The sequence below is a fragment of the Populus euphratica genome, unplaced genomic scaffold, assembly GCF_000495115.2.
Source record: "Populus euphratica unplaced genomic scaffold, PopEup_1.0 scaffold795.1, whole genome shotgun sequence".
Lineage (NCBI taxonomy): Eukaryota > Viridiplantae > Streptophyta > Magnoliopsida > Malpighiales > Salicaceae > Populus > Populus euphratica.
The window spans coordinates 139,251-157,886 of record NW_011500435.1 but is presented as its reverse complement, the minus strand read 5'-3'; the positions used below and the strand labels follow the sequence as shown (position 1 = coordinate 157,886).

The 18,636-nt window shown below is 31.6% G+C and overlaps 3 protein-coding genes across 7 annotated transcripts; 2 read left to right on the top strand and 1 right to left on the bottom strand.

Moving 5' to 3' along the window:
• The first annotated feature begins 1,870 nt into the window (after positions 1-1,870).
• LOC105114668 (uncharacterized) lies at positions 1,871-5,450 on the top strand. Of its 5 annotated transcripts, none has more exons than XM_011011293.1 (6): positions 1,871-1,964; positions 2,136-2,274; positions 3,157-3,309; positions 3,461-3,636; positions 3,813-3,927; positions 5,090-5,450. In XM_011011293.1, the coding sequence occupies exons 2-5, from the start codon at positions 2,143-2,145 to the stop codon at positions 3,907-3,909; spliced, it is 558 nt and encodes a 185-aa protein (XP_011009595.1). In that variant the 5' UTR covers positions 1,871-1,964; positions 2,136-2,142; the 3' UTR covers positions 3,910-3,927; positions 5,090-5,450. The 5 variants fall into 5 exon arrangements, with proteins under 5 accessions (XP_011009595.1, XP_011009594.1, XP_011009596.1 ...); XM_011011292.1 differs by lacking the exon at positions 5,090-5,450 and adding an exon at positions 4,653-4,957; XM_011011294.1 differs by lacking the exon at positions 5,090-5,450 and adding an exon at positions 4,650-4,957.
• A 2,226-nt stretch (positions 5,451-7,676) lies between these two features.
• LOC105114667 (Putative membrane lipoprotein) lies at positions 7,677-8,531 on the top strand. Its single transcript, XM_011011289.1, has 2 exons — positions 7,677-8,371; positions 8,403-8,531. The coding sequence occupies exon 1, from the start codon at positions 7,733-7,735 to the stop codon at positions 8,363-8,365; it is 633 nt and encodes a 210-aa protein (XP_011009591.1). The 5' UTR covers positions 7,677-7,732; the 3' UTR covers positions 8,366-8,371; positions 8,403-8,531.
• A 5,283-nt stretch (positions 8,532-13,814) lies between these two features.
• On the bottom strand, positions 13,815-17,415 carry LOC105114666 (12-oxophytodienoate reductase 3-like). The gene is made up of 5 exons (XM_011011288.1): positions 17,180-17,415; positions 16,869-17,009; positions 15,679-15,809; positions 15,337-15,519; positions 13,815-14,684 (listed from the first exon to the last, which is right to left on the bottom strand). Exons 1-5 carry the CDS (start codon positions 17,413-17,415, stop codon positions 14,023-14,025), a joined length of 1,353 nt encoding a protein of 450 aa, XP_011009590.1. The 3' UTR covers positions 13,815-14,022.
• Between the last annotated feature and the right edge of the window lie 1,221 nt (positions 17,416-18,636).

The window sequence follows — 18,636 nt, the reverse complement described above, 5'->3', positions numbered from 1 at the left end:
AAATACTTTCAATCAAGACAACATATGTATTTTTTCTTATACTATATACAATGATGACATAAATATATTGCTACAAAATGTATATCAAGTGTATATCATTATTAAAAAATATCTTTTAGACAAAAAATCATCCAAATCAAATTATTTATTCCATAAAAATAGAATTAAGATAAACATGAGGAAACATAAAGTCACATATTATATACCTCTTTTTAATAAATACATATCACAATTAATTAAGAGAATATAAGATTGATACCATGACTCTTTAATAAAGGATAAGTTCTTATTTACTCTTTTAGTGTTTCTCTTTTAATAAAGTTTATTTTCAAAAAAACTTGATTTATTCCTTTGTTGTACTTAAAATAATCTATCATGCTTATTTAAAGAACTTTAAATATATTTTAAAAACATTGCACCATATGACATTAGTAGTACTAAGCAATATATCTAGAATTGCACAATTCACTTATTCATGTAAATACATTATTTAAATCAAAATATTAATGCAATAAATAAAATCAATCAAAACATCAGTCTTTTATGTTAATTTAAGATATAAAAGTAAAACATATATTAAACAACATCAATCATATATTTTGTTCTCATCATAGTTATACAATATTACTAATATATTTTGTTATCATCAAAACCTTTAGACCTTTAAATGATTGGTGTGCATCTAGATTAAAACATGCTTTAAATTTTGAATTTATGTTCATAATTTTTCTTACTACTAGAAAAATGCATTGACAATTGTTACACAAATTTTTATGTAAAATATTTTTTATTAAACTCACAGCAAAATACAAGTTAAATAACTAGTGGACATCTTAAACTTTATTTTCAATAAACAAAATAGTTTATTATTAGCTTCAAAACTCAAAATCAAATCTTTTTTTTTTCGAAACACAATTTATTTTTTCTAGCATCATTAAAGATAAAAACCATTTCCAATGAGTTTCTTTCTTTCAAAATTAAAGTTATTGGTTGCTGAAATTCATGAGTCTAAAATCGTTCTCATCCTTCAATTTTTTTTGTGATTTTCTCTCTTCTCTCTTGATTTAAAACATGATAAAATAAAGTTTAAGATCAAAACATAATAACCTAAAAGAATATAGATGAAATTTGAAAAAAATTAAAACTTGAGTGATCAAATGGAACTTATCCATTTTATTTATTTATTTATTTATGGACTATGTTTCTTTCTTTATGTTAATCTTAGTCCCTCATATGTTAATTTTGTTTTACAAAAAGCTAAAATTTTATTTTGTAAAATTGATAACATTGAGATATTTAACAAAATGTTAAGTAAATAAGAGAAAACAAATAAAAAAACATTTCATCACATAAACCATGAAAATATAACTTTATGGGATGCAATTGAAAAAAATAAAATTTAATTATTGAATTATAAATTGTGTAAATGATAGGAAACAAAATGTTAAGAAAGGAAGAAATGCATGGTCAATTATGTGTTTGAATTGAGAATTTGGAAAAATAAAAAGCCATGCTGTTCTAGTTCTTTTTAATAATTATTTTAGTTCATATGGTTAAAGGAAATTAAGTAATTAAATAATTTTTATGTGTTTAAAAGTTATATATTTGACTTTTTAAAAAATTCTTTTACAATTTAATCCTTTCATTTTATTTATTTCTGTATGGAAAAACAAAAAGAAAGAGAAATAGTTTTAATGGGAAAATAAGGAGATTTTGAGAGGTAAAAAAAAGTAATTGAGGATGTATTAATGATTATCATCAAGGTTTTGATTAAAAAACTAAAAGGACAGAATTGTAATTAAATGATAGAAGGGGTATCTTAGGTATCTAATAGATTGTAAGCCACCAACTAGTCTTTTTCTGGGACGAAGCTTCAGAGGTGTCCTCCACTCTTAGAGTTAGTTTTGTGGTATAATTATACAATGACAAATACTCGTATACGTACACAGTAATATAGCCATAAGGTACCGCTGCTTCGCCATTGAATTCGTCTTCTTCATAAGCTTTTTCAGTAATGGAGAAACATGAAAGAAATTTCTTTCATTTCAAAGCAAACAAAAAGATTTATTTTTTATGCACAATAATAGCAATAATAATAAAGTTTGAGAGATATGGCTGGTTGGATTATTTTGCAGTTGAAAAATGGATTCTGGTTCAAATGGAGAGGAGCCCACTTCATGGGAAGAGCTTTACAATATCAATTTGATTCCATCTGAGTTGTTTCTCAAATTTAGAAAGGAGATTGAGGGTATTCGCGTTGGTGTCAATTTAGAGGTATAATTTGAATTTTCTTGCCCTTTTTTGCTTTCCAAGATATACAGCACAGGTTGGAAAAATGGATTATTTTTGTTATTGCTAGTTTTTGCTATGTTATGTGTGGAAAATGATCACTGAGAGTGAAGATGTGAGGGTTTTCTTTTTTTCCTTTTCTTTTTGTCCTCTGCTGGAAATGTAATATTGTAAAAGAAAATGTGTTTTTTGTGGTGCTGGTTATTCCTTTCAGATGTAAGATACTTGTGACTATGAAGATTGATCTATTATGGCAATCTACTTGTATTCTTGTGCGTTGTTCCTGCCTTTTTCTATCTACTATGCTGTCTGGTGAATAGCTCTGGCTATGACCATTTTGGAAAATCGTGCAAGCTTTCCATGTTTGACAATGTCCTATTTCTACTTGAATTCGTTGTTATGGATCCTTCACGTGGATTCACATTTCTGTGCAGAGTAATTGACACAAATGACTGGGGAGCATTTCTGTTATCAAAGATAGACAACTAATCTAATCAAAGCACTAAGATGTGATCATGAAAGTTTTGAACTTCTGAGTGGAACCTTAAGCTTTTGTAAGATTTTATTGCTCGGAAAATTTGACAAGGTAGTGGGTAGCAAAAGGAAATAAATAACTGATTCATTGCTCCTGTTAGAGTGACGAACATCAGTATGTTGTCAAACAAAACATAAAAAGCATACATGTTCCTGTTCTCATTTCAGCTATGGTTGAATGGATTTTTTTCTTTCTTTCAATGAATAGATGTCTATTTTGGCTATGGCATCCTCAATTGTTTTGTTGTTTTTCCTATGATGCGCTGCTATACATGCATTAATTGATCTGTTGTTTGTCTGGTTGTGATTTTTGGAGTCCCTATTTTGATTCAGTTCTATAATGCTCCAACCAATGAATTCCAAGGCAAGATTGTTCTAAAACCTTTGTCCCCTGAGCGGAGGTGGAAATTCATATATGAGCCAATACATCAGGATGTACGCATTCTTTCAAAGAAGATTCCTGTTACCAAGTTTCTAAATCTCCAGGTGTGGTTTTATCCTTTTCCACATCTTGAGAATTTTAGCATGTTTGGTTAGTTTCCAAAGTGAAGAGCTTGTACTTTGGATAGTTTATTGGTTATTGAACTCAGATGTATGCATTTTGTGGTAATTGGACTTGTAAATCTTGGAAATATAGGTCGGCATAGGCCATAATTTTCAGTTGCATGCTACTGGTTGGAAATGGAAGCTTACAACTTGTTTAGGTGGAGATGGCATATCTAGGATTCAGAATAAGACATCATTCGGGTTGTTCCCTGGCATGGATTTGCGGTTTGGGTGGAGGGCAGATTATGTTCTTCCAGAAATTACTGGGCAAGTTCTTGGATCTTCAGTGCATTATTAGCTCATTAGGGAGAAGTTATGATTATAGTGCTACTGTTGTTAACTGTTTCTCATGTTGGGGTTACATGCCAAATAATTCAATTTGCCGCCATTGTTTATTTATTCATATGTTATGGCTCATAGATGAAACCTTATCATGCTTTCAGGGCTTTGGGCGCTGATGAGCCATTGTTCAACATGAACTCGGGAAGGCTGCAAGCATCATTAGATAGAGTTGAGGCCATTCTAACCCATCCATCATGATTGGTGTTAGAAAAAAAGGTAAGAGTTGCCCATCCTTGTCATTTACTTTGGTCATTTGATTTCTTACAGAATTTCCATGGAACATAAACATCGTTAGTTGTTTATTTTTTTCCCAACATCAATGACCATTCTACTGGTTCTTTGGAGTTATTATTTGTTGCTATTAGCTTATGATATTAGAATATTTTTTGTCCTTGCCCAGAATTAATGATCATTTCTTTGGGCTATTGTTTACTAGCTTATGATAAAGGGGCACATTTATTGTTTGAGCAGGTATTTGCTTATATCAAATCCTTTCAGGTCTGGTATGGCTGAAGTTTGTGTATCTCATTACTTGTGTAAAGACTTGGGTTTTCTTCCTAATTTAGGATATATTGTTAGTGACAGGAGAGAACAATATTAAACATTTTTAGTGATGCGAGAGAGAATGAAGCCCAGCCCACTAGTGATATAAGTGTACTATTATATGGTGACAACTCTTAACCAAAATGAGTTTCATAGAAATTTAGTAAAATGGAATAGATGTTCTAATTCTTGCCGTGTGGGTATGGAGACCATAGTGGTAGAGGAAATGGGCTGTGGAGGTTTCTCCAAGTACTCCATATTTGTATTATGGATATACATCTTTGATGATATGTTGGATATCAAAGATTCTCAATTATAAGAGCATCAGGGTATGTTTTTTCCTGTAACTTTGAATTTATGTCTTAGATAATTTTGCTTAAAGGGGGTTTCATTAGCAGCTAGGAAAACGGTGATGCCAACATTAAGAAGGCGAAGGACAAGGCATGTAGAGAAAACAAAGAGCATTTCCAGATGGGCAATACCCTAGTTCAAGAGGAACATAGGATGGGTTAGGGCCCCATTCCTAAGTTTGTAAATGTTGTTGGCTACATCTTTTTCTATCTTATCACCTGTTTAATGTATAGGAAGTGAACTATTTAAAGCCTGTTTGAGAATTGCTCAATTCCTTATTTCTAGCCACTTGAAAGCTATCTTGTTTGAGAGTTGTGACTTTTCTATTGAACAATAAGAGTTTGTTTATTTATTTATTTATTCAATTAAACTAATAGAAATGAACAATAAAGGTAGGGAGGCCCACACACAAAAAGATCATTGGTTTTTTTACCAAGCAGGTTCTGCCCTAAGAACATTATGTACCACTTGTTTGTGATGTTAGGGATTCACGATGAGTGGCTCGCACAAAGGTGTTAGGAAAATATGATGGGGCAGCCAATATATAGGTGTTAGGGACCCATGATTGGTTGACCCACAAACAAAAGGATCATTGGTTTAGTTATGGTTTTGCTTTAAGAACATCTTCATGGTGGATGATGATTTCTGATTTAGGATGTTCTACCTTAAAAACATTATGTACCACATGTTCATGATGGAACACAATTTGTGATGATTACAGTTTGAACTTGATGACAAGTTCTTTCCAAATGGAGGAGATTGATGCGGGATTGTAATGCAAAAAAATAAATATTTTGCGTGGTTAATTTTATTTCTTCCTTTTCAATTTATAATTTTTTTTTCTATTTAGTATTATTATGCTTTTATTGTTTTCTATTTAATGGAAATAGTTTTCCTCTTTGATTTTTTTATTTGGTATTTTTAGGGTTTTCTAGTTTCTTTTACACTAAAGATTGTAATAGTCTTTTGACAATGAGACTTGGATGAATAAAAATTTAATATTTTATGTGTCCCTCTATATTTATGGTGTTCATAGTCTTTAATGACTCTGACTTAGAAAAAGCTGTGTTACCATGCCGGTCACTCCCCACTATGTCAGTTGTCTCATGGCTTTTTTAGCGAGAAGCTATTGAGTTTCAGGAACTACTCTATTTATGACCTTGAGTTCTATGCTATTGTTTAGTAATTGAAGATTGGCATCGATAATTTGTGCAAAAGGAGTTTATTCTCATTACTGATCACGAGCCCTTATAGCACATCAATGGGCACTAGAATCTGAGTCATCATTATGCCAAATAAGTGTCATATCTCCTGGAGTTGACTCCTTAAGGCACCAATCTTGCAGCTTCAACAAGCTGGTTGATGCATTAAGTAAGTGGGTTACACTTCTTAGCATCATGCATCTCAAGGTTGTGGGGTTGGAAACTTCATTAGAATTCTACAGAGGAGATCATTCCTTTAGGTAGATCTATTCTGAGGTGGATGATGGTAGTAAGCGAGTTGAATATGTTATTTTTAATAGTTATTTTGTGGCTTGCAATCGTGTGTTTTAGAATTTCCTTTCGGGAGCATATTATCCTTGAGTTGGATTGTGAAGGTTATTAGGCTGGCAAGAATCTTGCCCAAGTCTCCTCGAATTATTGTTGGCTTAAGCTGTCAAGTCAAGTGGCACATTTTGTTAAGAGATGTATCATCTCACAGCTTGTAATTTCTCAAATGTTATATTGATGAGCTTGAGTGCTAAATTTAGATGGGTATCATATCAATAATGAAAGAAGGGTGTATGCAAGGCAAGCGATTTGAAGTAGTGAGAGAATGGTGATAAGGGTTTTTATTCAAGTTGTTGGATACTTGATGTATACTTAAAACCTGATTAGGTCAAGTTTAATTTATACCCGATTAGATGTAAAAGTTTAGGGTTTAGGTTAGAGCATGAATATTACAAAATCTAATCCATAAGTATCCCTAAGTGTTTTGTCTATTTGCTTAACTACAACCCGTCCAAAACAAAAAGTTTAGGATAAGCAATATGGTTAAATGTCCAAAGTGAATAATCAAAACTAAATATAAATGCATCAGGTAAGCTTAATACAAGATTTTCAATCAAGTCTCTTTATCATGAAGACTTTAGTGTCATGATTATCAACCATTTTTATCATCACTTCAAGTCATTAGTTCTTATTGCCTTGAACTAAATATTTTGATTTCTCAAGGCTTTTCTGTAACTCTTGGAACTTTGCACTTTCCAGTTAAGCTCTTGAAGTCCATTTTTTGCATTTTGAATAAGACTATCTTCGATGCATGCTCAATCCAGTCTTCTCGTGGTTGATGACATATCTGACACTTGAATTGAATTTATCTTCACCTAAAAAGGTCAGGAATATTCTGTTGCATCACTAATTGAAGTTGAAGTAATTTGAAAATAATCTCAAGTTTAAAGTGATTTATTACCAAAATCATCCTTGTCGAAAGTTCCTCAGTTCATCCTTCCAAAATTATCTGGATTAATGCCTGTACAAATCCATGTAGTTGGTCCTTGTGCCAAACTATCCCCAGTTTCATAATCATCACCCTCGGTTCTTCTCCGTAATCTGATAAAAAAACAAAAAAAAACCATGAATGTTTCTTGCTCCTCCTGATAGTATGTGCACCAATATTGTTGGGAGCCTCCATTGTCTCTTTCTTGAACCTTTCCATGGTCGAGTTTGTCTCCAGTTGTGGACAACTGTTTTTGAATATAAGCAATGGAAATTTGGTCACGAGCTTGGGGTACCATCACAATTTGTCTTTATTTTTCTATACTAACCTTGCTCGAACGATAGCTCAACTTTAATATAAAGTATAATATAGACAAAAAGTGATTTTCCTAATTTGATAATTTGAAGCCCGAACAGCACGCCTTGAAAATTAAAATCGAACCACTTCTTCAAAGTTCAAAGTTTGAACCATGTGGAGAGGGAACGATGCATCATCATCACCATTAGAGGTGCTAGAGTGGCCCATCTCTTCCCTAGCCGTTGTCCTTAGCCTCCAACGGCCAAATCCCACCTCCATTATATATGAATTCAAAAACCCTCACTCTTTTCAACAGCAAAAACTCTGGACAATTCCAGCGTCAACCAAAAACATGGCCTCCTCTAAGCTTAGAAGCTCGTGTTCTTTCCCAAGCCTTCTCCTTTCATGCTTGAATTTCACTCTTTTTATCCTTTCCTCAGCCTCTATAGTTCCCACAGTTCTCCTCAAATGGCCTCCGACTTCACTGGGTTTTGCGTTTCTTGTTGGCTCTTGCATTTCTCTACTCTCCTCCTTCGTTGGCTTCTACTCCCAGCTCACTCACGTTTGTTTCATAACCCATGTTTCTCTTCTCCTTGCCTCTCTAGTTGGACAAGTCTTGAGCATACTAGCCTTGTTTACAAGAGAGAAGCCCAGCCTTGCTATGCTCAAATCCAGCAGAGACCCCAGAGAGGCTAAGCTCTTGGTGAGATTGGAATGTGGGGTTTTGATGGCGATGCTCATAATGCAGCTGGTTGTGTTAGTGTTGAGTTGTGCCGTGCATAACTGTTGGGTTAGAGAGTACAAGGGGTTGGAAGCTGAGAGGGAGGCTACAGCCAAGAAGAGGAGCAGAAGGATTGCAAGAGTACAAGAGGAATCCATGGCTAATGTAGCTAAAATTGTCGAAATTAAAGAGAAGGAGTTTGATGATAAGATGAAGAGCAAGCACGGCCACACCCAGTGGGTTAAAACAGACTTTGAAGGCTAAAACTCTCTCTGGTCCTTCACGTTCGGAATTGTATGATCTGATGCATTTCTACTGGTTTTGCTGTTTCTGCCCCTTCGGGGTCACTGCTGTGGTGGCCATGTATGCTCTTATTAGACTGTGTTTTATCGCCATATTTAGTGAAATACATTTCTTTGTTTTCTTCCATGTTTCTTAGATGTCTAATTCCTGTAGCTCATAGTAGCTAACTTCCCCGCCCTGTATAAAATATAAAATTAAATAAAAAAAATCAAACTAATCTCTTTAAAATATCTTACAACTATAAAATTATAAAGAAATCAACTACTATCTAAAAAATAAAGTTGATCCAATTTATTTTAAATCTCAATATTAAAGAAAAAAATTAAAAAAAAATGCGAGGTGGACAATAGGGTATTTAAATCAATAAAAAAAATTATTAACTGAGCCCATAAGTTTTACTTCCATAAAAACCAAAACATAGGCTTATTCCTGGGATAAGAAGTACGGGCTTGCTCTTGTTTCTTTTTTCTCCAACAGAAGACAACAGGGTCAACAAGTCACCTATAGTGGCAATGTCAACTTCATCTTTAGCTTGAAAAATATTTTTCATTAATTTTATTTTAATACCTAATTATTATTACTAATAACAAATTATTTTTATTTTTATACAAAATTCATACAAATATAGCTAATTCATATAAAATATAAAAGAAAAAAAATTAAAACAAATCAAATAATATTTTTAAAGTATTATACAACTACAAAAATTAAAAGAAATCAATCACCATCTAACAAACAAAATTGATTCAATTTGTTTAAACAAAAAGATAAGGTGAAGTCCACACACCTTGTCTTAATAAAAAAAAACCTCAAGTGCTAGGAAGCCCAAGCCCGCACCTTCTTTTTTTTTCCCTCAAGAGTGGACGACTGGTTGTTTGTTTTTGTAGATTATTTTTTAAGGCTAGCCACAAGTTGTTTACTGTTGTAAGGAACCTGCCATCGAATGATTCAAAAACTAAAGTTCATGTTTTTGAACCGCAGAAACTCATTTTTTAGTATATTCTTACTTGAAAATAATTTTAAATTACAATATAAATCTTCAAAAATCACTTAACAACCCAGAAACACCCCACAATTACTATAAGACAAGAAAATCCACTGAATTAAAAAATAAATGAAACACAATATACTTTTCTTGCTATGTTTAGAAGAAAAATTCACCTTGTTGAACTTCTTTTAAGAAGAGAAGTCCATTGACACAGATTTTTATTTTTTTTTTTGCTAGCTGAAATATAGCCAATATATAATTTTCTCTACTTCATCATTTTAAATGAGTTTCTTTCTCTCATCTCAATTTCAAAAATCAAATATTATAAAATAAATTTTAAATTAAAATTAAAATTTTAAAAACTTTGAGATTGACTTTGTATTTTTTATATTTTATATTATGATCTTCTTTTTTAATTTATCTTTCTATTATAAGTTAAAATTCTATTTCATGCAATCAGATCACGAAAAAATTTAACAAAAAAGCCTAAGGATGAATATTTTTTAAAGATGAAAATGAAAAAAAAAAAAGAGATTGAAGAAAGAGAAATATTATTGGTGAATTTTATTTCATGCATTCTTTTAATGATTTTTTATTTTTTTTTGGTTGGCCTTGCATCTTCAACAACATTAAGTGAACTCATCCCTGCATCATGTTACTAGCGAGGTTGAAGAACAGTGGTCTCCACTTCTGAGAGGATTGGTCTGAAAGAAAATTGGTTATTCAAACTGAGACTGGGTGTTTAAATCAACCTTTTTTTCCCTGTTTGTAACATTAGAAATTTCATTTACTTTTATGAAGTAATCTTTGACATTTTGAAAAGATCTCAACTATTTTATATAGAAAAATGGATTGAAGAGTAAGTCAGTTTGTAGAAAATGAAATGATGGAAACAAAAACAATAAGCCAAGACATGTACATGTTCCAAATATATTGTTGAAGATGCGTTTGAAACCTCTTGTAAGAACCACATGCATCACTTATTTTTAAATGTGTTGGGTTTTTTAAAATATATATATATACAATAAAAATAATAAATTTAAATTTTTTTAGAGTCTCAGTCATCATATTAGACAGATTTAGAGTTATTTATAATTTATACAAAACTTATTTAAAGATCAAATATTCTTTTTGGCTTTGAATACTTGCTTCAAAACCAAGTTAGGTTTGTAATTGTAATCCTTGTATTAATTATATTCTAGCTTTTAATTTTTAAAATTTATTTACAATCAATTTACACTTAATTAATCATCTCATTTTAATTTATGACCATTGGTTCTTATGTATGTGACTCATTAGATTTTCTAATAAGTTGACTTAAATATAAATCATAATACTAAATAAAATAAAATAAATTAAATTAAACAATTTAATTTATTGTCAATTCAACAATTAATTGACTTATATTTGAAGATCAAATACAATACCTAATAACCTGTCATAATCCCTCAAATAATAAAAAAATCATAAGTGGTTTAACTTAAAATTTAAGTCATCAATTTTTCAGTGTAATTATTATTCCTTCATAAAGAATGTTTCAATTTAAATACTATAGCACAAAGTATGTCTGCTTTGTTAAATCATTTTTGTTCACAATACTATACTAATTGATTTTTTAAATAAGATTTAAAACTCTTTTTAAATCTTATTTCACCTTAACCAATAATTTTTAAATTAATACTATTTGAGAACATATGAAATATTTTTCTTAATTCACCAAAGGTAATGAATTCTCTATTGATTATTCACATATCTTCATGTAGTTTATGTTATTCTTAATATTTGCTTCTTCTTCTTTTACTCTTGATTAAGATAATATTTGGTTAGGATCAAAGCATAGCACTCTCTATATAAGATAACTTGGTTATATAAAATCTAAAAATTACTTACATAACCATTACGTGAGCCTTTCCATAGATATAGATAATTTCTCCATATAAATTTTTTTTGTAGATTACTTTAGTGTATATGTTATCTAATAAATATCTACATATTAGTTCTAAATATCTCTCATATCTTAGTTGAAAAGAGCAGGTGTTTCCTTTCATAAAAAAAAATATAATATATATTTGTGACATCTGATATCGGAAACGAGTGTCCAAAGCCATGGCTTTATGAATAGTGATGGTCGTTAACCTATTGTATGTGTTTTGGAGCGTCAAGCTCAAAGATGAGCTCATGTCACTAAAAACAAAACTGTGAAAACAATAAGATACAATATATGACAAGTTAGGCCAAACTATTACGGTATTGGTCTTAACAACTCTAATTAATATTTAATTTTAATAGAATATTGACCAGAAATATTTAAGGATAATGTTTCGATGTAATATAAATCTCATAATTATAATAACTTTATAATTTTTTATGTAAAATATTTTTGTTTTATAGATTTTATCTTTACTTTGGATTAACTAATCAAATACAATTGAATATTAAAAATAAAATTAATATTTATTTATAAATAAAATTAATGTTGCTAATAGAAAGATCAAAGTTGTTATGCTGGCTGGCATGATAATAAAATGGCAGTAATGAAACAAAAACGCACCAGTTATTCACTATAGCACTTGAATTAAGGTTTTGATGCAAATGTATTGAATGTTCCTTTCCAGAGATGATAAAATAAAGATTTGCCAAACCAAATTCTATAGCACTAAATATCTCTAATTTGAGGAACAATTGACATGGAGAAAAGTCCATTTCAAGAGGTCATCTTGTCTATTGAAAGAAAATCCAAGAGGAGAACCAATTTTGAAGTGTTCTTATACTTTCTGTACGATACAGATGCGAACATGCCAGCTCACCTTTTGAACTTGCTTTTTCTCGAGCTCACTGTACATTGATATGCATCCTTGGTTTTGGTTTTAATGTTATCATCGATAAGCCTACAATTAATTAGGCAGTGTTGTTTCAAAAATATTTCTGACAAAATTTTTAAAAATTATTTTATTTTATTTTATTTTAATATAATATATTTTTAATTTATTCGCTCATTTTAAAGTGTTGATATTAAACATAATTTTTAAAAAATTAAAAAAATATTATTTTAATATGTTTTGGAATGATAAACATTTTAAAAAATAATAGTTATTACACTCCCAAACACCCTTTTAAATTAACAAACATTATAGCAAGCATGTTTGTGTACTTTTTTTAAGCATGTTTGTGTACTTTTTTATTATATATTTTTTTTAATTCAATCTTTTTAAAATTGGGTTAGTTAGAAATTGAAATTATATTATTTTTGTTTTTTTATAATATTATTATTGTTTTATGACTTAATTAACATGTTAGTTTGGGCGACTCAAGTTTTTTTATTTTTTTATTAATTTTTTTAGTTTTATTATTTAATATTAGATTTATTGGGAATTAGGTTTTATAATTTGTGTAAGCTTGTATTTTATGTGATTATCCTGGTCTCATAATCTGGGTCACAAGTTTGATTTGTTGACTTGAGTGTTTTTTTTTATTGATTTTTTTAATTTCACCCTTCAATATTGGATTAATTAAAAATTAAATTTTATAATTTTTATAATTTTTTTATAAGGTCATCTTAGTTTTGTGATCCATGTTTGATAAGTTAATCAAATTGACTCGATTGATTCATTTTTGTAGTTGAATTTTATCTTTTATTATTGGATTAATTGAAAATTAAGTTTAATAAAAAAAATTATTATTTTATAGGGTTATTAAGTTCTTATAATCTGGATAGTGGATTTAACAAGTTACCTGAATTACTCCAAGTTAATTTAATATGTTGCCGTTTCAATATAAAAATAAAAATAAAAATAAAATATTGATTTGATTTTTATATCAAAATATATTTTTATTAGTTATTTTAGTTGTTTTTAAATTTATTAAGTCAACAAAATTACATCAATCTTAATATAATATAATTTATTTATCTTTTACAGCAAGTATTTTCCTTTTCTTAACACTTTTTCTAGATAAAAATATACTCATATAGAAAGAGATTTCCCTATTTAAGGTAACATACCTTCACCAAATATTTAATTTCTTACAGTTTTTATTTTGTATTTTATTTTATTACAAAAGAAAAATTCAAGCAATGTGGCTTACTATTAAATCGGGTTATAAAAGATACAGACATCTTTTCTAACGTTGTTATTTTTGCATTTAAACATGCATCTCTCTAGAAGGTAGCCTCTCAAACAATTTGCGAGCCAATTTTATTTCACACGGTCTAATAAGAAAAATATTTAAATTGTTAATTATTTTATTTTATAAGGGGACCAGACAAAATGGATTTAATGCTTGACATGATAACAAGAGCATACCAAAGGTTGAATCCTTGTTTTGCCTTCACCAAGATATTGTAAATTTTTCATTATAAATATATCGTTCTTTTTTTTTTAAAAAAAAAAAAAACCTTGAATTTGAAACTTCTTGAAGTAAGAAAGGTAAGAGAAATACTTAATCTTACACTTGTTTTGGTACACAATGAGTTCCAATTATTACATTAAACTGATGCAACTTCTTGACTACCATTGCTCTGTTACCAAAAGCTACTTACCTATTTAGAGAAGATGATCATGTTCTGTAGACACAAACTCTCGACCAAGATGATCAACAATTGTAGGCCTCCAAGAATACCAAAAATTCCCTTTCAGAGGCGTGACAGTGGCACCTCGACTCCATTTGCTTTGCTTAGGAAAGGGTAATCTGTGTACCCAACAACAGGATCCTGGGTGTAGAACGTCTTCCTGATATACTTATTCAGTGGTGCATTAAGCTTCAATCTCAAGACTAAATCTGGGTTTGAGATAAAAAGTCTACCATATGATACCAAATCAGCATCACCTTCAGTTACAGCTTGTATCCCCAGCTCCCTGGTGAACCCACCACTGCACATGAAAGTACCCTGATATGCCCTTCTCCAAGTCCTAATCATTTGGGCCTCTTCATCTTCGCTACCAGTTCTGCGTGACTCTTTTCGGCCTGAAGCTGTGTAGCGTGGCTGAGTGACATGCAGATAGGTGAGTTTTGAGCCCACCTGCAGCTGGAGCTTGTTAATCCTCTCAATCACTGAAAGGCCTAAGTTGAGTGGATCGGAGTCTGTGGCATCAAGGTGATCAATTGCGGGGGACATTCGGAAAGCTACTCGTTCTGCACCAACAGCTGAAACTACTGCCTGAATCACCTGCATCATGAATCTGCACCGGTTTTCTATTGATCCACCATACTCATCTACTCTGTCATTGATTCCATCCTTTAAGAATTGATCAATGAGGTAACCATGCGCCCCGTGGATCTCAACTCCATCGAAACCTGCATGTCATATTTTCATTAATATCATTGATATAATCACATGGTAACCAGGTGTGCTTAAGAAGCGCCTGTTTCTTTGTTTTGCGAGCTAGAGTAGCAGTCTATGCTGATTATCTGATCAATTACGAACCTAAAACTTGAATCAATAAAACTGGCTATTTAAAAAAGCCAGTAACTATAGCAGTAAAGCCATCCGGTTTCAGATGACACTACAAATTTCATTCCATGCATGATTCCAGCATCTCCTAGGTGAGATGAGTCTCTTAACAAATCGACCCACAGACCACCATTGAAACACTAGAAAGTTGCACAGAGATCCACCGTTGTTTTCTATTCCCTTGATGAAATATGAGATAATCATGACTCGTGAGCAATGGAACTTTTTCAAGGAGTAAGTTATTTTTTAGATGCCAAAAGTAGAAAATTATAGTTCACGCCAAGTGTTGCCATGTTTCTGCAAATTTAAATCACAACTAGAATTCCCATCACAGAGAGGCATCATGGTCACCGTTTAAGCAAAAATCTCAGTGAAGCTTACTCCATTTCCTTTAACATGTAATTAAGCCCGATGAAATGAAAAAAGCTCCAAAGCGCTTAAATGAAAAAAGCTCCAAAGCATTGAAATGAAACAAACAAATGTGATTATACTGACCTGCTCGAATGGCATTCAAGGCTGCCTGGCTATAATGTTCCACCAACTCTAGTATTTCAGAGGTTTTCAAGGCTCGAGGTGCTGGGTATATGCCGTAGGTACCATCTGGCATGAGAATTCTCCATCTGTTTGAGATGGGCTTGTTTGTCGATGAAATTGGTGGAACCCCCCCAGGTTGATAAACTGGTGTATTACCCAAAGTCAAAAATTCAAATAAACAGTGATTCAATGATGATAATTTTAGCCGACAATGTCAGTAAGAAATAGTGCAGGGCAAATGCTAGGAGAATGAAAATGATAGCAGGTTGATTTCAAGTTTCATAATAGAGGAAGCAAATTTACCTTGATGAGATGCACGGCCAACGTGCCACAGTTGACAGAATATGACGCTCCCTTTGGCATGAACTGCATCCACCACCTTCTTCCATGCCTCCACTTGTGCATCTGAGTAAATTCCAGGCACATGAGGAAACCTGGTTCCACCATTAAAGACATCAGAAAGATTCTACAAAAGATGCACGCCATAAACAATGCAATGTGATACGTGAGAAAGCATTTCCAATGGCGGGGACCATTAATCCAATAATTCATGTGTATTTTTCTTAAAAAAAAAATTCTTGCTGTCTTCTTTTAATGCTTATCATTTTTGCTTACATTATGTGCTAAATTTATATTTTCATTGTGTATACCAAATTAAAAGAAAAAAAAAAAACATTGTCGGATATGCATTTTCGACCACTATATGCTAGCGAGGAGCCCTTAACACAAAGAACTAGTTTAAGCAACAATGACTCTAAAATGCAGTCCGATTGTTGCCCATCTTCACGTGTACACAGGTCTCATCCTGTTGCTCAGAGAGGTATGCAAATGCCCATTGCTTTTAATCTAACGTGTACAAAACAATGTCATTCTATTGGAGAAGATTTTTGGAAGCATCTTGATTGATCTATGATTTACAAGGATTCCTTAAGAAATCGGTCACCTCCTCGCGAAAGAAAGATTATCACCCAATATTTCATTAAAAATCAATGAGGAAAATCTTATGTAGAATCAACAGCAAGAAAGTTGGTTGGTTGTGACGTTTTTTTCATAATAATACGCTTTTGAGAGTAAAAGCGCTATTTTCAGAGCCATTGTCAATATACATGGAGGGCTTGGCACCCCAGTTTTCCCTTTCGATCTCGACTGTATTATTCCACGCGGAAGACTACGAAAAAAAATAATAATAACAAAAAAAACTCTTCACGAGTCAACACCTAAGAAGACATCAAACATGACCGGGTCTAAGTCCAAACATTAGCAGCCAGGCCAGGCCAGTCCCCGTCATTTGAACAGAGAAAGCCAGTCAAGTTTTCAAAAAGGAAAGTTTAGGTAATGCTATCGCCAAGCCCAACATGCACCGCAGCTCCACGGCACCCGCGATAGCATTACCATGCTAGACTAGACTAGAACTCCAATTAGAGCGCGTGTTTTGTTTTTTGGGAGTGCAAAGATGAGAAAGGTAAAAATAAAAATAAAATCACGGAAATTACCCAGGAGCAGTCGGGGAGATCAGAGCTCCTTCGGTGATGAGAAATCCGCCAGGAGTTGACCTCTGCGCGTAGTACTCCGCGAGCGCATCCCCTGGAATCCCATTCAACGCCCTACATCTTGTCATGGGAGCCAGCACCACCCTGTCCAGGGACCAAATAAGATTAGAAGGCTCATTTGTTTTGTGCTTTATATACCAGGTAAGGCATAGCAATGTTGATAAGGATCCTCGTTTTCCAAACACTAGCTTGTCCATAAATGACAACTGCTGAGGCGGGCGGTTGAGAGTAGAGAGAAAACGGGAAAAACTGACCTGTGAGAGAGGCTGAACTTGCCAATCTTGCAAGGAGAGAACAGAGAGGTCCCAGTTCTATTTTCAGCCATTATTCTCGCCTGTTCTATCAATGGATGGATCTGACAAAGAGAGAGAGTGAATAATATAATATTAATACAGTTTTTCTTTTCTGAGAAGAATGTTATTGCAGCTAGAAGCGGGCGAATATATACAGATGCTCTGCTACCAGGCACATGATGTTTCAATAAACACATTTTCAAATAAAAAATATCCTGCCATTGTTGTAAATTTCTGAATTATACGGAGGTGTTCAGACTGATGATATGAGTGGAGTGGTCGGCGCACGAAAACTTGTGGGGTCTCCCTACGATAAAACTCTCCTACGACTGTCTAAGTTCATTTAGGCACACTGTTCACGTGTTTGTAGCGATTCTCGAGATATTCACGGGGTGCTGGTTAGGGGCAGCCGTCTCCTGCGGGTGTTTTAGATTTCGGTGTGTAAAATGTCTTTTAAACTAGTATTTATATATATATATATATGTATGTATATTATTCTTGATACTTATATATTATAATCATAAAAAATTATAAAAAACTTAATTTTTTTTTTTTAAATATCAATCACCCTCTTAAAAAAAAAATTACCTACTGTACTATAAATTGTCAAAGTTAAGTTTCTCTTTCACTTCTTATATTTATTTATTTATTTTAATTTTATTCTTAATTTTTCTTAATAATTATTTAATTTGTTTTTAAATGGATGAAATTGAACATATCACATTAAAACAACTTTTATATAATTTAATCTTAAATTTTAGCTAGTTAAATTATAATTTTTTTATTAATTTTTTTAATTTAATTTTTATATTTTTTTATCAATAATTAGATTATTTTTTAACTGATAAGTCAGCTCAGTCATATTATAAAAATTCTTACATATTTTAATTTCAAACTTAAATTAAAAAATAAAGCATAACGTACCGTTGACTAGTCAAGAACTATACATTAAACCTTCATATATTAATGTAAGATTGGCAGATAAAATGTTGAATATTCCTTACATGCAAGCACGCACGCCCACACGTTTTGAAAGTATGGTCAAATGGTAACCACTTTGACTTTTTTTGGGAAGACAATTGCCACGAGGATTTAGTTACTGTGAATGAAACTATATAAATATACGTTGCATCTAAATAGTGATTTTTTTCTAAATAAAGTAATTAAATTAATTGTGAGGGGTAAAGTTTTCTTGAAATAGTTATATGTGAAATCATTCATTATTCTTTTTATTACCACATAATAATATTTTCAATTTGCTAAAAGTGATGTAGCCAAGTAATTAACAAATATTATATAACTTTTTAATATGATTTTTTTAAAAAATTTAATTAAGTTATATGACTTAAAACTTTGAATGATTCTTTATTTTCAAAGAATTTATGCTTGAAATATTTATCTAATGACATATTAATTTA